Raw genomic sequence first — 22190 nt, 5'->3', positions numbered from 1 at the left:
TATAATGAAAGAAACGGTGTAGACTTGGACACTCCCAAGATAGTGCGAAGAGCTTCGTGAATGGGTTTTTCGATACAGTGGATAATAGTTGGGGGAGCTCCGTCCAGAAGAGGGGCTCCGAATTCCACCATCGGACTCAAGACGGTATAGACTAAGCGGAGAAGGTCGGCCCTCATGGCGCCGTTACGGCGAGAAGCAAAGAATTTAAGGAGGGAACCACCAAAGAATTTAAGGAGGGAAATGTTTCCTGAGCGAAGGGCCGAAGACTATAAGGATAAAGGACTGTGGCACAGCCGACAGAAAAGCTGGAAAACAAGTGGAAAATCACTGGAAATCAAGGAGCGAGGAAAAACGCACCAATACGGCGGTCGAATTTCGCGCCCTCCTCTTCCACTCTCGACGCTCCGGCCACAAGAGTGGTAGCATTTAAAGCATATCTATACAGGGTGGGCCAACGAAAACGAAATGACAGTGTTCGTGTTCGTCCAAGCAAATCGCTCGGACAGGTCAATTTTATTTTCGAGGGGACATCTTTTACAATAAAGTTTTTGCGATTCTGAATACAACAGACAACAAAAAATTTTAAAAACTCATTTATTTTCTATTAACTAAACAAACATTTATTACGAAAAAAATGTTTGTTTAATTAATATTCAGATTCTCAAAAACTTTATTGCATAAGATGTCCCCTCGAGAATAAAATCGACCTGTCCGAGCGATTTGCTTGGACGAACACAAACACTCTGCCGTTTCGTTTTCGTTGGCCCACCCTGTATATACCGTATTTTACAGACTTTAAGACGCTATGGACTATAAGACGCACCTTAATTTTTAAACAATTAAAAAAAATAATACCTATAAGACGCTACGGACTATAAGACGCACCTGAATTTTGGAGGCAATTTTTCGAAGAAAAAAGTGCGTCTTATAGTCCGTAAAATACGGTATATATAACCTATTGAACGCGTGTCCGTCCGTCCATGTAACGTTATGCCGAAAACGGCCACTAGAAACGCCCCTGTCGTGTGTCATATTTCGCACATTTAAATTAACAATATAAATTATTATTTACATTAACAGCATAAATTGTTATTATTCATTTGGCCAATAGCCAATAACAATATAAATAATTCAGTATATTTGTAATAGAAATTTATTATTGTCACGGAATGCCTGTAACGTGCACTAGGGGGCGTCCTTCAACACAGTTGGTCGGCGATCGGCCAAGCAGTTAAGTCTTAATGCGGCTCTCTGGTACTTTTGGTATCTTGTTTCCATGACGATTTGGCTCTTCTCACTTGACAAACTGCCGACCCCTGTGTCCTAAAGCAAACTATTTTGTACATAGTATACATTTATTTTATGTTAAAATAAACGGTTTTTGTCAGTTACTTGTCGTCTTTGTCTGTACAGCCACCACCCATGTACGAATGAACCCTAGCCCGGGAGGGGTCGCATGACCCATTCTGACCCGCACTTCCTATTTCATGATCAACTGAATCGTTAATAATTAAGTTTTACCGATGTGACTTACAGTAGCTTCCTAAATTTATTGTTATTATCGGAACGTATCGCCGTTACTCAGTTTCTCAGAACGCATTAAGAGATATTGGCTCTTTTGGGTCATGCTGACCCACAGCGACCCTTGACGTCTGCGTAAATTTGTATTATTAATGTAATGTAAATAAAATAAATATAATTTTTTTAAATCATAAAGTGACATACATTTTCTATGATAAAAATAACTTCTATCATCACTAATTGTTTCATGTTTTTTTAAATAGTTAAAATTTTTCAGATACTTATAAACAAATTCCCCAAAATTTTACATGTAAATTCGAATGTTAATAAATAATTAACTAAGGCTTACAAACTAGCGGCCGGATGGCCGAGCGGTCAAGGTGGCAGCCTACCGCTCTGGGGGACCCGGGATCGAATCCGAACGGGTCGAATAATCCCCAGGAATTTTTCGGGGGGTGGTCCGTTCGGATATGTCGGGCCCCGTCCCTCACCACCCGGTCGCCCCATTGTGGGCCTGGCCGAACCCATAATGGGCTTTCTAAAAGAGGCCCTCTTAGTACCCACAGGGCGGAAAGAGTTAAAAAAAAAAAAAAAAAAAAAGGCTTACAAACTGAACATATATATTTATTAAATTACTAAACAAAATGAAAAATAATATTTAAAAGAAAGTGAAAAAAGTTGAACGGTTAAGAAAAAAATTAATATCTAAAATGCGGGTCAAGGTGACCCGCAGCGACCTCTATAGGTTGTTGACCTTTGCGACCTCACCCGGGCTAGACTATTACTGACGCGCAATTAACTGATTGCCTCTGGAAGTCGGCTTCTTACAGAAACACAGCTTCCCTATTATCAAATGTCACGGCACGCCACTGCCATTAGTGAGTTATGGGCAGAAACAGCAATTGCCTGGGGCCCTCACCACAGGAAGACCCAAACAAATCTTTTAAAGAAAATATTTCCCCCCAAAGAAAAATGTGTGAAGTCAATACTGTACAGGAGGCCTTCAATTCAAATTTCCTTGGACCCCATGAAGCTATAATGCATCACTGATGATGTTAGAATGTACACTTTTTAGACAAAATGAACAGAGCTATAGAGAGCAATCTCAATCTATCACTGCAATACTCACCATTTTGACATACACATCCCTGTCAACAATTTATTTTTTCACATGATACTTAATATTCAGCTACATGATTCTTAAGTTCCTAACTTATTTTTTTTTATAATAAGTGTTTCTCTTTATACAAGTGTTTGCTTTATAAATTATATTTTATGTAAGGATTTCTAAATTCTTGCAGGTTAAAAAAGTCATTGTCATAAGGTGTCAGAATTTTGCATTTTGGTTTTGACAGTTAACTTGACTGTTTTGCCATCTTAGTCTTTGTCTTGATCTAGCAAGTTAGGGCCTTGTTTAATATCTTAAGTACTATCTATCAATAACTTTGCCCATATTTGTTTGCAAAATCTTCAAAAACTATGAGAGTAAATGTAACTGTTTTATAATCATATATAAGCTAATAATTTTTATCGCCATCTGTCGCCGAAAATTTCTTTTACATTTCTTCAAAAGCAAATATGCAAGATTTCTTTGTGACTTACGTATTAACGGCAGTCAGTTTGATTGCCTTCTTTACTATTTTATTTCTTTAGTTCTATCAGAATGCTATTATAAAATCACATAATTAGACTGCAATTTGAAAAAAATTGTAGATCTATAAATTCCTACTGTCCTCTGCCCATCGACTGTCTTTCCTCACTCTCGAGTATGGGGTTAGATAGATGAAAGATGGGATCAAATATAGAAACTTTAGGGGCGGGAGGCCCCAATTAATTATATAAGAACTTCTGATGCAAACTGGAAGTCATGTTATTTCAATTCAAAAATTTCTTCCTGAAAAGTGTTAGATAGATGACCGTCATAACTCTATTGTTAAAGGAAAAGTATGATGTACAGGGGCAAGCCACTACTAATTTGAGGTGAAGAGAATATTTAAATTAAAAATTGCAGCCCAGCATTGTGACGATGTCACTATAAATAATTGCTCGTAGCATTATAGATTTTTAACAAAATTAATCGAAATTTTATCTGTTTAGGTAGGCTAATGGAGTGCAATAAAAGGTTTAAAAACAAGTGAATTTTAATAATTATAAGTTAAATTATCATTAAATAAAAATTTATATATTCCCCAATTTTTCCTTGGAGAATAGGCTGTAGAATTTACCACAAAATTTTCCTATTGTAAAATTCACATTTTGGGAAAAACCCCAACGTGGCAACTTGTAAGTGACATCACAAGTATAATAACATCGTACGATTATCTAAGGAAAATAGTCACGTGGAATCGATAAGATCGATTAATTTGTGCTTGGCGTAACAAATTTTCGTTACTTCAGAAAGCATGGCTCTAAATCGAGTTTTGCAGCAAAAATCGATAACATTACTCACTGCGTTTTTACTGTCGCGTAATCATTTCTCGTGTTGTCGACGATGACAATTAATTTATGCGTCTTATGTACTGGAGTGTTATTCGCCATACGTCAGAGATATTGACTGTCTTCATTGCGTGATTAGTGCTAGAATAAGAAAAAATTAGGTCTAGTTCTATAGTCTACGACATGCGTCGGCAACCTTTCGGCGGTGTTGTGCCGAACCTAAGTTATAGTGTTATTCCAGGTGCCGACATGATTCTTCTTCCAATTTTGTTATATATATATATATTATCAAAATTAGCCCGACTATAATGGACTTCAAAAATATATAATTTTGAATTTAAGTTATTAGTTGTATCATGTTCTTACGTGTGAAGCGCATGAACAACACGTATTTGGCGACACGGAGGTAAACGAATGCGTTGTAATATACAAGCAAGAGATTCATTTATAATGTACAAGGGCAAACACTGAACTATGGCTTCCATTTAAATGTGTAATTAATAATTAAAATATAATTTTTAGTACATTTATATTCAATCAGAGTGCCACTGAAAATCGTCCGTCCTGCGTGCCATAGGTTGCCGACCTCAGGTCTACGATATGCTGGATGGTGCTCGTTAAATAACATCAATTGCAGCTGTAGGCGCACAAGACAGTGGACTAGGGGACCTGCCCTGATTATAGTGATATGTAATTAGATAGGGTGACTACCCATCCGGATATTTGTTTTTATGATAATTTCTCCGGGGTTTCGTTGATTTTTAAGCATTCAAATTGGTTAAAATAATAATTAAATTTTCAATCATGTTATTCCTTTTCGCAGTATTATTTTTTTTTTCTTTTTCCTGCATGAGATTCTCCCGAGGATATAACATTTTATTTATTTTTAATTTGATAATGAATATTATGAAAATATAATTGTGGTACCGAGGAGGGACGACGAGGTCAGCCCTCTGTCTAATTTCGGCTAACAAGTCGGAGGGACTTGCCCACGTGTCAGGGATGGCTTATTTGCCGGTAGGGATCCCGTAGGGACGGGACTACTTTTTATCCGGTCGAGTGTAGGAGGGAAGGTGGAGTCGTGGTAAGGCGATAAGCGAATATTCGAGCAAACAAGACACCATTTAACAGGATAACAACGATTTAATGGAAAACAAAATATACGTTACAAAAATCTGACATAAAAGGGGTGACATATAAAAAGCTATATATCCCTATCACGCGAAGGGAGAGAGAGAGTTCACATAAGTGGGTTCCATACCTCTTAGACAATCAGTATTTCCAATATTCTGCCGGTCACAAGGATCGGTAATTCTTTTGAAGGGAAGGATCGGTAACTCTTGAGGCACAACGTAAAATATTCCCTTAGGCACAAAGGACAAAAATGGACGAGATCGCGACTCGATCTAAATCGATGATTGACTCCCCAGAGGGGGGGAAGGAAGCATCTTATATAGCTTTTTGCTGGGGAATTTGGTCACGTGCATGTGCTTAGGCCATAGGTGTTCCCGGGATTGGAAACAATACGGCGAATTCGGGCGCTAACTATAAACTTAAGTTGCAAGATGATCTGTACTCAGCGTAAGAACAATGGATAGTTGACAGCTATACGGCCGGGGACGCATATTTTCTCGTCCAGGACCGTTTTTAGGCAGGATGTTTATATCCAGGACAGTTTTTAGGCAGGATGTTTATAATAGGAAAATTTTCGATTCGATATAGGGAACAATTTTATTATAAGTCGCATTATATTCGGATTATATCCGGATATAAGAAAGGGGTAATTATTAATTCGGATATAATTTATTAAAACTTTCGTTCAAGGGGGGTTTCCAGATCTCACATAATTATCTAGAAATAAAAAATTTTATTTGATTTTAAAAGGTTTATTATCGTAAGCCATAATAAATAATACTTATATATTCTACGATATTATAAAAATATGTTTATTTAATTTTTTCTTTGTCTCAATATAGGTGAACCGAGACCATTTACAGGTATACCTCGAGTTACGTCGTTTGTCAAAAAAGTATATGGAAAAATAAAAATCAAGTTTAAGTCATTTTATTCGACTTTACATCCGTCCGCCACAAATATTGAAGTCGTAATATCACTAGAAAAGCGTTAAAAGCACATAAAATCATATTAAAATATGTAAATTTACAGTAAATGTTAATATAGTCATCATAAATACTAGAGAACGAAACACGAAAACATGTTTCTGTGTTGTCGTCTTATTTAGTGGTCTTTAAGTGCTCATTATTGGCGTTTTTCACCGTAGTTTCGACTTACGTCGTTTTTCGACTTACATCGCCTCTCCTGGAACCAATTACCGACGTAAGGCGAGGTATACCTGTACCTTCCGCATCTGGGTTCTCTAATACAGTGTTCCGCAACCTTTTTCTACTTGCGGCACACCAAAATGTTATTATCTTAAAATACATATGATATGATACTATTAATAGAATTACATAATGACATTAACCTATTATTATTATCATTCTTTTTCTTTTCTTCTTCTTACTATTATTAAACAGACATCAACACTTGTGAGCAAATTTATTATACATTTAATTTCTTAGAATACATAAAAATGCGTGGCTTGTAATAAAGAATAAACAAACATCATCTTATTTCATCAGTTCTGTGGCAGAGAATGAAATACAAGCATAAAAACAGCAACTGTGTTAAAAATATATAAATAAAACTTGACAATTAATAGAATATGTAAAAGTTCACGTCACACTTTTCATCTTGTGACGACACACCGGTTGCGGAACACTGCTCTAATACATTTGCACATCTCCGTCTTACATTCGGACTTGCTAACATCATTGAGTGAAGATCGGAATAGAGGATGTCTATAAATTACGACCGCATTTTTCTTGAAATTTTACTTCCCCTCTCCCTCTTGTCCCAGTTTGTCCAAGTTTCCGTAACTCCCTTCCCTCTTCGGACGTTCATCAACTCAATTCCCTTAAAACCTTCATCACTCTATGAATGATAGATACCATAAGTAGAAACTAAACATACAAGAAACTTTGAAATAAATATAATACAATGCATAAACTGCATAAAATTTAATGAAATAAACGGACGTCTACGAAGCTCGACCCTTTCCCTCCCCCTTGACGGACTTGTCGTAACCCCCTCCCAATGCAGACGTCATTTATGGACAGCTCAGTAAAGATATTAGACGAGTAACAATAGGCCACGGCATAGTCACACGATTAGTAGGGAGCAGGTGATAAAAATAATCTCCGGCCTTAGAGACCTTCAGAAGTGGTCACTTATACCGTGTTTCCCCGAAAATAAGACCTAGTAGAGGTTTTGCTGAATTGCTAAATATAAGGTCTTCCCCGAAAGTAAGACCTAGCAAAGTTTTCGTTTTGAAGCATGCAGCTGTGATTCTTTTCAGCCCGCCACCGTTGTCCCCAGGGCCGGATTAACCCACTTTGAGGCCCTAGACATTTTCTTCTTGCCGGGCCCCTTCCTTCTCCCACAAGAAGAAACATAACACATTTTCTTTAGATTTTAGAATTTACAATAACCCTATAAAAAGCAATATACAGTAGAGCATCGATTATCTGACCCCGATTAACCGACTTATCGGTTAACCGACCGCGTTCTAGTCGGCAAATTCAGATGTCCACTAGCAGAGTCGGTAGATTAACTGGTCTTTCGACTAATAGTTCAAACTTAGCTAGAGACAATATTTGCCGCTAGTTGGCGCCACTGTTCGCAGAAGAGCGTTGTTCTTGCTTTGGATTTACGGAACTCAGTGATTTCGACCTATAATAATTGTTTTTTTTAGCTACATAAAAATGCCAACGTGCTTTGTGCCAGGATGCAAGGCAGGATATAAGTCATCGAACGAGAAGAGACATTTCTTCCGTGTTCCTAGCGATAAGATTGAGAAGTGGATGCGATGCATTCCACGAGACGACAAGATGCTAACAAGTAAATGTTATGTTTGTGACGTACATTTTGCGAGTAGATTTATTTTAAAAACCTACTCCCATGTTATAAATGGAGAGAAAGTAGAAATTCCACGAGATCGCTGGGCATTAACGTCAGATGCATATCCATCAAACTTCCCTAATTGTCCTAAGTACATTAGTAAGTCTGTACCTCAAAAACGATCAACGCGATGTCTCACAAGAAATGAAGAACCATCTACGAAGAGATACCGAAAAGTCAATACCAAAGGTAAATATTTATATGTTTTTTATGTAATCTTAATCCTTAGTGAGCCATGTAACTTTTTGCCCTTGCCTGAGTTGCAGTGGGTCTCTCGGACCCTGTGTTTTAATATAAATTTTTCGATTGGAAGCTTAAGACATCTAGTCTAAGTAAAATCAAATAAAAAAAAACGTTCTAATCTCATGTTGATCGGGCCGAAAAGTTGAAAAATATAAATTTTTTCAGTATTTTTAAGGAACATTTTATATTTAAAAAATGCTAACTAAAGATTGAGCTGGGTTTGTGAGACCCACTGTGATTCACTGAGGGCTATCTCTCTGTGGCCTAACTTTTCTTATAAATACTTTAAGATTAATTGTCTGATTTTTTTAATATTTTTTTATCAATCATTAGATTTGCATGATACACACTCTCAAGTAACAACTGTAGAAAATGAAATAGAAGAACCCTCCACATCTGAAGCAGCAACTACACAGCATCCTGAGCTGTTATATGTCAATAAAATCTCTGCTTTGCAGTCTGAATTGTTAAAAGTCAAAGAGGATTTGTATCGGTGCAGAAAGCAAAAGATGATCTATAAGAAGAAACTGAAAACTCTTCAAACAGAAAATCTCAAGCTTCATCAAGAAAATGCTGAACTTAAAATAAAACAGTTGTCAGCTGATAAACTTGATTCCTTACCACCGAGACAGAAACTTGTAATAGAGCACATGCTGAAAGCATGCCATATAAAAAGCAAAAAGGGTATGAGATATGACATTAATTGGTTACTTGACTGTTTGCTTTTAAAAATTAGGTCACCATCTGTCTATGAATTTTTGAGAAATAATGATTACTTGCCTTTACCTTGTCAGTCTACACTGCATCAATATATCAGAGGCATTAATGCCAAATTTGGATTTGATGAAGATCTTTTTGTTATTTTAAAGTCAAAATTGGAGACTATTCCACAAACAGAATGCCAGGGAGTTTTAATTTTTGATGAAATTACACTTCAAAAACATATAGAACTTTCAAAAGCTACTGGTGAAATGATTGGACTTGTTGATTGTGGTGATAATTCTGTGTTGCGACAGAGTGAATTTACAGCAGGTGATCATGGCCTAGTGTTTATGTTCAGACCTCACTTTGCTAGTTGGGTACAATGTATTGGCACATTCTGTTCAAAAAGCTCTGTCCCAGGTACTACTGTTGCAAAACTTATTTTGCAAGCAATTATTCATTTAGAGCAGTGTGGCATAATAGTCAATGCAATAGTTTGTGATGGTGCCAGCACAAACAAAGCAGCTTTAAAAACTTTAGGAATTTGTGCAGACACAAATAATGTACAATGCTCATTTACAAATCCTGCTGCAGATAGACAAGTACTGGCAATTATTGATGTACCACATATTTTAAAATGTATGCGAAACAATCTTTTGAAAAGTAGATACTTTCAGGTAAAACTAAGAAAATAAAGTGTTTTCACCTAATTTATAATATAAGCCATTGCATTATTCTTCATTTTTACTTTTAGTTTCCTGAAGGAAGGGTTGAATTACAGCATTTTAAAGCAGTTGTTGATGAAGATTCCAAATTACCAAAGGGATTAAAGGCATGTCCCAAAGTAACTGAAATACATGTTAATCCGAATAACTTCCAGAGAATGAGTGTATTGCTGGCAGCTCAAGTAACACTTTTTTTTTTTTTACTTATATAATCTGATTTGATAAGAATACTTTTATTTATCTCATTTCTTTATAGATATTTAGTAATACTTTTGCTGATGCTATGCTGTTTTATAAACAGCGTGAGGTTGCTAGCCTAAAGAATGCAGATGTTACAATAAGTTTCATACGTCGCATCAATGCTCTTTTTGATGCTTTAAATCGCAGATTGCCACAGGATGGAATCAGACATGATTCAAATGATCTCAAGGTAATAGTAATGATTCACTAGGAAAAACTATAAATGTTTTAATAAACAACTTTTTTAAAATAGGTTATTGAAGAATCTCTAGAATGGTTAAATAGATGGGAAACATTCAGATTACAGATTGAAAGCAGTGATCAAAAGGGATTTTTGAGCCACCAGACAGCAGAAAATCTACGCTTGACGCTAACTAGTATCTCAGCACTCATTAAACAATTGCTTCCAAACTCATATTATATCTTGACAGCTCACTTTAATCAGGACCCATTAGAGGTAAAACTGACTTAGTGTAATGATTATATAATCTTGTATTAAACTCTTAACTTATGTTTTCTTTTCAATTAGCGTTTCTTTGGAATGATAAGACAAGGAAGTGGAAGCAATTCTCATCCCACAACAGTACAGTTCTTATACCTGTATAGACTGATGACTGTGTACAGTTTGGTTCGTCCTCCCAAACGAGCATCAGTTCAAACTGATCCTGGATCTTCCCTTGTTACTTTAAAAAATCTTCTTCAGAGTCATAAAAAACCATTTAAGGAAGTTCAAGAACAATTGGAAGAACATTTACAAAATTTGCTTTGTAATCCAAGCCTGCCCTGTGGAGATCCTACTGATAATGAATTATTAGATCACGATTATTGTGCACCAGAAACATTTAAGTTTATTTTACATTATTTAGGAGGTTACATTGTTCGTCATCTGCTGCCATCACTTGGTTGTGATGAATGCAAAAATATATTAACAGCAAAACCTGAAGATGCTGCACCAGAGAAGACATTTACATTCATCAAATCTCGAGGAGGTTTGTTATATCCAAGCTATAAGCTTTGCCAATTGATGTACTGGGCAGAAAGCAAAGTATGTGAACAATTAACAAACCCAAACATGAATGTTTATTTTTCAATAATGGATATTATATTAAATCAGTGTTCTGTTACATTGATGATAGGATGCCACAATGCTGGTCACAAGTCCTACTTGACCTCCAGATTTTTGCACTTTTTTGTTACCTGTCGATTGCATTTTTTCACGCGAACGATTAATCAATCATTTATTTCATCAATTGAAAGTAAAAAACATAGAAAAATTTCTCACTTAAAGTAAATTTTAATAGCGCAAATAATAATAATTACTATTATAATTATAATTATGTGTAATATAATTTGTTTGTATGTATAATAAATTTTTAACGTATAATAATTGTACTATTATGTCAGTTTTGTTCCTTGTCATTCATTTAACTGAATATCAATCTTTATTAAATAAACATTTCTCAGCGATGGAAGGTGTTTAATGTTTTATTAAGTGTCATTTATTTATCCATAAACCTGGTTTTGGGTTTAAATAAAAGCCTTTTCATTCTTATAATAAAATTCATAGAAAATTATGAAATCGAACTCGAAGGTTATATATAACTTTCAATAAAAAAAAAAATATTCGACCTCACTGAGATTCGATCTAGCGCTCTTGTAGTGATTGCAATGCCCCTGGTGGTAACATTTGTCTCTAGTTGATTTTAGCTACTAGCGAAGATAGGAAGTCGAAAGACCAGTTAATCTACCGACTCTGCCACTAGTGATGTGGCGCTACAATATTTGGTTATGTCTTGGCTACTTTAATATTATTTTTGTTAAATTTTTGCGTGTTTTAGCTGGCAACACTGTCTCGACCATGAAAGGGAGGCCAGGATTTAAACCAGGCTTAATTTTCTTTTTTGTTCTTATTTTTGTATTTATTTTGTGGAAAATAAAGAAATAATTTTTCACGATACAATAGCGACGATTATTATTTTTAAAAAACTTTTTGTTAGGCTTAACATCGTTAAAAATTTAACGCAAAGCGACGCACAACGGAGAAAAATTTCAACATGGAGTAGGTTAATAGCGATGTACTAATATACTATACTAATAATGTACTGTACTTTTTATACTTTTCGGTTATCCGACCAACCCCAGTCCCCAATTAAGTCGGATAATCGATGCTCTACTGTATTTTTGTTTATTTGTTTATTATAATATATACAGTTGTTCAACAGAAAAGTAAACTATCTTATTTACAAATCTTTTCAAAATAAGACAGTTTGACCGGGACCTAGACATTTGTCTAATTTGTCTATGCGATAATCCGGCTCTGGTTGTCTCTTACCTTCATCGTCCGTTGCAGAGCAGCTGCATGCAAGACATGAAGACAGTCACTTACCGCCAACCCCGATGTTCCCTTCCGCGGTCGTCACTTGTAAATGTGCAGGCAAGGCATCGAGAGGCCCGTTGCCTGTCGCCATACTATACGCTGTCCCTGCTGTGCTGTACGAGTGTGCCGTGGTGAGCTCTTCACGGTGGCCGGAAGCCGCCATACCATACGAAAAATAAGACATCACCTGAAAATAAGACCTAGCACTTCTTTGGGAGCAAAAATTAATATAAGACTCTTATTTTTGGGGAAACAGAGTATGTAACATTTTACTATAGTTCTGTTCGACTATGTCATTTCATTTACACTCGTCTGATTGATGGAATTTTGGCTTTTTTTTTTTTTTTCCCCCACAAAGACAAGCTGAATAACTTGTCTTTTTTTCAGCCTGAGATTTCTCTCCCTGTGGTTAGCAGCTTTAGTAGGCATAGAAAGATGGCCGGATGGCCAAACGGTCAAGGTGGCAGCCTATCGCTGTGGATACTTGGGATCGAGCCAGACGGTGGTAGTCCAACCGCATATGTCGGCCCCGTCCCTCGCCATCCAGCCGCTCCATTGTGGCCTAGCAGAACCCATAATGGGCCTGTAAAATAGATCCTCTTAGTGTCTACGGGGCGAAAAGAGCAAATATATATATATATATATATATATACATACATACATACATAGGTACTAGCGGATGGCCGAGCGAGTGGTTAACCGCAGAACGGAGCGCATCGGAGGAAAGGCGATCCGGCCAGAATCTTCATATTAACTAACGAAAGAAAGAAAGATTGGCGTTCCGGGCGTTCGTCCTATACAAAGTCGGAAGGAAGGCGATGTCTCATAGAAGAAATTAGTGCCCCGGAGTAGACAACGACAAGGTGCCAAGTTTAACGACTTCCATGAACGGACAGCCCCGGCCCATGCAAGTTGCCGAAGGGAAGACTCGCCATACGCTCGCCAATTCACTTCGAACTTTCTCTCTCTCTCCGATCGAGCGAACGTCATTTAATCGACCAACGAACTTTTGAGGTATCTGTAGATTATTTTGTCGCACCACTCCATAGGAGTTTGTATGTAACCGCATTTAAGCGCATCTAATCATATATTTTGTATATGTATTTTAGACTTAGTTATATAATAAACTTTTATTTGTTATTTGATAAACCGTCAACTTGTCTTATTCGCATGAAAGGACACGTATGGACTTGCTCGCCTCCCTTCCACTCGATCGTTTAACGAGCCCTCCTAATTTTAAGTGGAGTTACGAATCGCGAGTTAGGACGCCATTTAAATTATTCAAAAAATTTAAAAAACCAATGGGATCGGTAAAATTTCAATTCTAAAAACTTTAAATTAAAATCCAAGTAAAAAGCTACTCTTTAAAATCCGACTTCGAGTGAGTTAAGAAGACAAAAAAAGGACGAAAAGATGCTATACTTTCATAATTTTATTAATTCCATTTCCCAAATGCATTTCGCAACGCCTCATCAGTGGGTAGTTGAATTTTGGTAACCTCCGTTCCTTTTATGCTGGATGATGTTTTCCCAGCATGCATCTATCTGCATACCGTCATTCAGATTGATTAAATTTGCATATTCTTTTATACAAAAATGTTCTATTATTCTACGTTTTAAACAATCTTCTTCTTTATAAAGTATTTTTATATTATTTCTGTCTATGTTACAAAAATTATTAAAAATTGTTGAATATAGTTAATGTCATAAACAAAGATGATGCCAATATGTTAAACAAACTTGATGTTGCAGGTGTAATTTATAAATTATCTTGTACTTGTCCACAAACGAAGTCTTACGTCGGAGAAACCGGAAGGAAGTTAGAAGTACGTTTAAAAGAGCACGAGGCAGCAATAAGATTAAAAAGAGAAGAATCGCCGTGGTACCTACATTATAAAAATAATTTTTGTAACATAGACAGAAATAATATAAAAATACTTTATAAAGAAGAAGATTGTTTAAAACGTAGAATAATAGAACATTTTTGTATAAAAGAATATGCAAATTTAATCAATCTGAATGACGGTATGCAGATAGATGCATGCTGGGAAAACATCATCCAGCATAAAAGGAACGGAGGTTACCAAAATTCAACTACCCACTGATGAGGCGTTGCGAAATGCATTTGGGAAATGGAATTAATAAAATTATGAAAGTATAGCATCTTTTCGTCCTTTTTTTGTCTTCTTAACTCACTCGAAGTCGGATTTTAAAGAGTAGCTTTTTACTTGGATTTTAATTTAAAGTTTTTAGAATTGCCATTTAAATTATTCAACATTTATCCTAACTGGTGTCAGCATCCTGACAGGTCAGAGATCTTGCGATCCTTGGCCTTCATATCATTAAAAAGCCATCCGACGACTCGGAGATTGGGCTTTATCAGCCCGTGCAGAGTAAGTGGTCATTAGAGATCGCCCCCAGTGGCCCCCTGACTATCTCACAACTGCATATAGTAATACTAATGCACAGATGCCGGTTCAGATGTAGCTATTGTCAATAATAATATTACTCTTTTTGTCATGTGAATATTAAGAGGGATTAAATTAGTTGTATACGGTAACATGACACGTGGGGAGGAGTACCTCTCGGGAGAACATTCAATGGGAAACTGACCCCTATTTAGGTGTTACAAACGTGAAGAAAACTCGAAAAATTCTACGTTGTCAGCCTGTCGGAGAGGCGCAAACTCACGAAAAACTTCAAATGTTCAGTGGTTTTTCCACTCAGACACTGGTTGGCAACTCTAAAAAGCCTTCAGTCCTGTTCATTGTGGGTTGGACGATACCCACAATGGTAGGTATAGTCCAACCCACAATAGTGAGGGACTGGGTTCAACGTATCTGAGGTAGAGCTTTCATGAAAAATTCCTGGAGTGTTGCTCGCCCGCATTCGATCCCACACCTCCAGAGAGGTGGGCCAAGACCTTTACTGCCATGACCATCACCCTTTAATCATTATTACACAGAGAGAGATTCATAAATTTTAAAAAATAAATAAATACAACCAAAAATTAATCATTAAAATTTCTATCTTCTTCAATTAACGCGTAACAAAGAAAGTCAACAATTGACCTGTGATTGTTTTAGCTCTTTATTGCGAAGAGTGCGGTTTGTGAGAATTTGAAAAATGTTTTCTGATTCTGTGAGTTATCAACCATTGCCTCAACTTTTGGAGTAAGAGATTTTTCACATTTTATTGTTATTTGTGCAAATAATAAATTTATTCGGAAAATTAATGGCTTTATAATGAAATTTCTCGGTGCAAATGTTAATTAATTTAATTTGATTTAAAAATTTCGACTCTTCGATATTTCTGAATATAGTTTTTAAGTAAATATTTTTGTGTTTTGCTGTATTCATAATCACTTTGGTATTCACAAGAAAAGGTTGGATTTGCATGTGATTTCAACAGCATAGAGTTTAAAGTCTCGGGCTAAGTAAATACATCTTAGGGCTTTTACATTTACTTTACTTAGAAAAGTAAACAGATTACGTTTTTAACTCCATGAACCTAATTTAATAGACTTATTTGTCAATATGTAATTAGCTTCACATTTTTTCTTTAGGTTTTCCTTTATAGTTGTATGAATTATCTGTAGCCTTTTCGGTTCACTACACATAATAGATGAATTTATTGATCTATTGTCATAAATTAATAAATTAGTAGTTAATAGATATATTAAAATTTAACAACTTATAAATCATATTTTGTTTTATAATAAGATGATTCACCCTTATGTAAGATTTAAGTTTCGTTTATAAAAATCTCTTTCCCTCACCCAAATTAATGTAATTTCACGAGGCCCTTAAGCGATGCTTTGTTTCGCTTACAGTTTGATAGGAAATTTTGTGAGACATCAAATGAAAAGTTTTTTTAGAGTATAATAATTTCTCTAAAAGTTTATGAAAATATTCATTGGCAAATTTTTGTATATTCGATTTTAAAATTAGAAGAAAGGTTTTGGAATTTAAGATTTATTGTGTTATATGAATTTTTTCTTTCCATATTCAGGGCGAGATCGAATGGAGGTGCGGGATTCGTAAATCCAAACAATTTGGATTATTTTAAATTTCGAGGCAAGAAAAAAGGCCTCTTTGAGCAGGATGAACCCGCACGAAGTGGATTCGGAAAATCCATCTTGAAAAATCATATAAATCCTGCCTGTAACCAGGTTACGAACGAGATTCGGTCATTATACGAGATTTCGTGCGATCGCTTTAACAGGTAAGTTATATTACTGTTTATATGTAATACAGTTATATCATGTTGATCTTAATTACTTATATTATACTTTTGTCTACTTTGGACTCGTTATAATGAGGAAAAAGAAACACATAATTTTCAATTAAAATGTATTTACTGTAACTTAATCTTATATGCTACTACAATGGAGCATTTCGGGTCAACGTTTCTTCTCGGCAGACGTTACCTTTTTATGTTTATATTTTAATATACCCATACAGCTGTAGAGTGAGTGGTGTAAGCTGGATAATTATTCCGTGAGATGATGGGTTGTTAATTCGTTTAACGAATTAGTGATGTTTAAGTGAATGGAACTGTGCTGTAATAATTACGAAAATATTTAGAAAAAGTTTTGCTGGAAAAATTTAAAAAATGGCATTTTAAAGGTCTATTCCGAAAATGTTTAAAGAAACATATGGGTATATTAAACTATAAACATAAAAATATAACGTCTGCTACGGAGGAACGTTGACCCGAAATGCTCGATTGTAGTGGCATATAAAATCTTACATGTACAGTACAGTACGTACAGTAAATATATTTTAATTCAAAATTGTGTTTTTCGTCCCTCATTATAACAAATCATAGTATACAAGAACGTCCAAGGCGGACAAAAGTATAATACAGTTATAATATAGTACGGAATGAGCCGCTAATCGACGGGGACGTACTCTGAGAATATTGCACATTTGTATTAAAATAAAATATAGTAAGGAATGGTCATATGGACCATTCCTTACTATACCGTCAGTGATTTCAGATACATCTGAAATCACTTACGCAGTGACGTAGCCTGGGTATCAGCCGCCCGGGGCAGAAGAAAATTTCGCCGCTCCCTTATTTAGGTATCTCAATTTAAAAGACTAAAATATACAGTAATTCTAAAGAACTTTTCAGCAAGAACAATTATCATTATTGTGTATTCTACAGGTTCAAATTTTTACAAGATATTATTATTATTTATTGTGAAATTTTGCCGCCCCCTAAAAGTGCCGCCCGGGGCGGGCCGCCCCTGCCGCCCCACTACGCTACGCCACTGCACTTACGTAAATTTATATAGTATATTCTACCATTCGTATAAGTTATATGTACAGGACGAACACACGTCTCAATTTTCTCTTGCTTTTAGACCTCAAAAATATAAATAGGATCCCTTAATATGACTTGTAATTCAATGTGAAAAATTTATAATTGCTGCATTATTTTTACTTTCTCGGCTCTGTTATAACATAGCCGAGAAAGTAAAAATAATAGAGGAAAAGTATGGCGATCGGTCAAAAAATCATTCCCAAGACTTTTACATATCGTACGTTTTACAAGACTCAGGAGACCTTGAAACATCCAGAAATGCAACAAAAATCGGAGCTTTATCTGTACTTATAGTTGGATATATGTGTGTGTTTAAATGTGTGTTTGGTGGGCACGATTTGTTCATCTACTTTACAGCTTAATAACACCTCGTGTTTTTTATTGAAAATTTTAGAAATTAAAGAAGATTAAAGAAGTCATGTGTCTTATCTTGAGTAGAGTCGGATCTAACAACGGTTTTACTCTTTGTTAGCATTTACAAATCATTTATCAAACCCATCCCTATCCTCAAGCTTTTTACCATTTTATAATAGTTAAAAATATAAAAAGTTTATAAAATAAAATATCATAGCGGATGTTACCGGGAAAGTTAAGCAACTCGTTACTGGATTTTTAAAATTAACTTTAGTTATTTTTAGACACATTTTTTTCTTATTCTTGAAAACTCTCTTTGTTCAGGCGATGAATATATGGTCATTCCATATATGTAACGCAATGATGATAGTTATTTATATATCTATCTAAACCTATGTACACGTAGAAAAGATACAGGCGGCTATGTATTCTTCGGCTCCATTAAAAAAATATGGACCTCTGTCGTGATGTTATTGAGTATATCGTTAAGCGACACATACATCTTCTGTATATATTCAAAGTCCGATAGAGCGCCACTGTCCACCTCTGAAATCGACACTAAACCGAAAAATCTGAGAGATAAAAATTACATACAGTAAGGAGTTTTGCACATAACTTTGAATTTGAACTAGGGGAGGCCCTACACGTCCACAAAATAGTAACAAGTTTAATAACGTGAATTTCTAAGGGATCGGAAGGCATTGGAACTTTAATCGTGAATCAGAAGGCATCCCCCCTAGGCAGATCGCCCAAGTGTTGCGTTGCCATAACTTAACAGACATCGAAGCGATAATTTGTTTATTTCATGGAAAATTTTGGGAAAGATTAAATAAAATGTTTCCCAAGAAATGTATTATAATTTCTCTATAAGTTCTATAAATACAGTCAAACCTGTTTTTATGCGCTCTTTTTATGTGCGATTTTTATTTGTGCGATTTTTTTAATGCGAATTTTTAATTTGTGCGGTATAGTTGGCGACTAGTCTCGTGCGATTCGTCATGTCTTACGTTGACTTATTATAGCTAAATAAACTTATTATAGCATAAATGCACTTATTATAGTAATATTATTGCATGAATATGCGAAAAATGAAATAATTTACTTTTTAAGTCAACAAAACACCACCTGGACAAAAATATGTAAAACAGACGATAGACCAGACGATGCAGTCAAGTGCTGACATCTGTTGTCAATAAATTCTATTTCGTACGGTTTTGAGTTATTTTCTATGTGAGACTTTTTTTATGCGGTCCCTGTTGACCGCATAAAAAAAATATTTTTTAATTGTGTTGCGAAAACTATTATTTACAGCCATTCGTGAAGTTTCGTGAGATTTTTTTATGCGTTTTTTTTAATGCGGTCCCTATCCCCCGCATAAAAACAGGTTTGACTGTATTTATTGCATTGAAAATTCTTTCTTTTCACTTTTAGTGAACGACTGGTTGAAGAAAAGGAGGACTATGAATTGAATAATGACGTTATGGGTCTTCCAACAAACATCAAATTGAATAAAGGCGTCAGGAAGCACGAAGATTGCACGAAAAATACGAACACCATTGGTTATAATATTGGATATACCATTGGATATGCTATCGGATGTACTATTAGAGATAAAAAGGGATTGAAAAAAGCTGGATCTTTCTTTAAGGCAGTATGGAAACCAGTCAAAAGGTAATTTTTTTATATACAAAGTTCTATTTAGCTCTGTCATTTGTTCTCCTCTACAATTCTCACTAAATACAGTTTGATGCTAAACCGAAGTATTTCAAACAAACAATTATTCATAGTATTAACGTGTACACAGAGATTTGAGCTTGAAAACTTCGTTATTTTATGAGAACGGCATAACTTTCCTATAGTTTTGGCGCTATATCGAGATTTAGCAAACTAGTTTTATTTCTAATTCAATGAAGAAATAAGTTACAAATAAAAATAATAACGAGCAATTATTTATTGTGATATTGTCACAATGCCAGGCTGCAATTTTTAATCATTTTTAATTAATTTAATTTAAAATATATGTTCTCATCTCAAATTAGTAGTAGCTTGCCCCTGAACATCATACTTTTCCAGTAACAAGAGAATCGTGCTGGTCATCTATCTCAGTGATTCTCAAAGTGGGTGTCGCGACCCCCAAGGGGGTCGTGAAAAATATTTGGGGGTCGCTGAAAAATTGATGCCAGATCAATTTTTTCAAATATTTTATAAATTTACTATGGATTCATGTTTAGAAATAATAGAAATAAAAAATATATAAAATAATTTTTACTTAAATAAATTGCACATATAAATAATATTTAAATACGAGCCTAACCCCCTCCCTCCGGGATGTTTTTCGACACATACTTATTCTTCGGGGTCCTTTGAAATTTTTAAGTGCAGAAGGGGGGTCGCGGTCCAAAAAGTTTGAAAAACACTGATCTATCTAACACCTTTCAGTAGAAAATTTTAAAACTGAAATAACGTAACTTACTGTTTGCATCGGAAATTCGCATATAATTAATCGGGCCTCCTGCCCATAAGGATTTTATATCTGGTCTCGTTATTCATCTATCTAACTCCACTCTCGATATTAAGGAATGACAGACAAACGGACGGCCAGACCACAGTGACAATTTACAAGTCTACAATATTTTCAAATTGCAGCCCAACAATTATAGAGCTTCTAGAATAGTAAAATTGAATTTAAAATATCGCTGAAAGAATATCATTTAGAATGAAAAGATGTAAATTTTTAAAAATTATCAATATGATACAATGTAATATTTTCAGTCAATTAGTATAAATAGATACTGAGAGCGAACCTCGATATTCGCTCTCAATATGATTTGATAAAATTCAAATTCAGATAGAAGTTTTCAATAAATAATTATATATTTTTTTTTTTTTTAACATTCAGATCGGTGCAGAAAGTGTGGAATAGCATGAAAAATGGAGAAACTGAATACGTTCAGTTTAAATAAGGATCTCTTTTTTTCCATCATTGCATCAAGTATCCATCTGCTTGATTTGGTCCGAGTTCGTCTCGGGTAAGTGTTTAATCAGAATATTTTTGTATTTTACATTTAACACTTAGAAGATTTTTTACTCTTAATTTATAAATTAAAAATCATTTCTATCCCCGATATACCTTCAACACGCAATGGCCAGGTAGAACAGGAGAACAGGAAACGTGTATTAACGTGGAGATACATCATGTTCTTTATAAGATTGAGATTTTACATTTAGACAGACTAGAGCAGGCTTTTAGGGCACTGGGATTATATATACTGTATATATATTCTTGTCCAAGTATCGACAAGAATATAAAAATAATAATAATAATATTTATTTTCGTAATATGGGATGATCTCGTTACAAGGGGGAACATAATTTAAACATTTGATAATTTTACATTAATAATAGTATATATCTTGAATTACAAAAAAATAATTTTGTTTATATCTCGTTACCAGATTTGTTGCTGGCCTTCTCGGACAGTTTAACATATTTAATGAAAAAATTGTACTGTACAATCTTGTTGTTATAGTTGGGCTCATTTGAAACAACTTTTTATAGAATTCGTTAATTGATTTACTCTCGGATAGAGTGGAAATACCATATTTTTCCCTAATCTCTGTACAGCCTCTGCATGAACATATTATATGGAAGGATCGATAAGAATATATTCCGGGAGTGTACTAGTCTCGTAACACAGGGAAAGCAACATGATAAGTAGAGATTAAAATATTCAGCAACTTTATGTGAATATGAGTACACGAAGATTCTAAACTAATCGAATTAATAATAATATATTTGAAACATAATAAATGACACAACAGTAGCAAATTAATAATTATGCACTCAATAATTTTCGTTTGATTTGTAAATAATGATTTTTAGAAAAAAAAAAATAAACTTACTGATTTAAAAATTAAATAATTGAATATTTTAGATAAATTTATTGATTATCTTTATTTTTATTTTCACAGATTTAAGAAAAAGTTTTATTTTAAAACATCCAAAAAAATATAAAGAGAAATTATTAAAAATACAAAAAGGAAGAATTTAAATTTGAATTTTCTTAAATTCATTTGAATTGAATTGTATTTGTTCTAGTTTTCATTGTTTTTGTTTTGAATTTCTTTGTTGTTTATTTGTTCTTTGTTTTAAAACATCCAAAAAAATATAAAGAGAAATTATTAAAAATACAAAAAGGAAGAATTTAAATTTGAATGTTCTTAAATTCATTTGAATTGAATT

General features: G+C 34.6%; 1 protein-coding gene across 1 annotated transcript; it reads left to right on the top strand.

Moving 5' to 3' along the window:
• The first annotated feature begins 11941 nt into the window (after positions 1-11941).
• Positions 11942-21039, top strand: LOC136985813 (uncharacterized). Its single transcript, XM_067283174.1, has 5 exons — positions 11942-11946; positions 12652-12849; positions 16275-16487; positions 19380-19619; positions 20848-21039. The coding sequence occupies exons 1-5, from the start codon at positions 11942-11944 to the stop codon at positions 20909-20911; spliced, it is 720 nt and encodes a 239-aa protein (XP_067139275.1). The 3' UTR covers positions 20912-21039.
• Positions 21040-22190: the final 1151 nt, after the last annotated feature.

Source organism: Centruroides vittatus, unplaced genomic scaffold (genome assembly GCF_030686945.1).
Source record: "Centruroides vittatus isolate TY-2023 unplaced genomic scaffold, ASM3068694v2 contig_979, whole genome shotgun sequence".
Classification (NCBI taxonomy): Eukaryota; Metazoa; Arthropoda; class Arachnida; order Scorpiones; family Buthidae; genus Centruroides; species Centruroides vittatus.
This window is presented reverse-complemented; position numbering and strand designations above follow the sequence as displayed.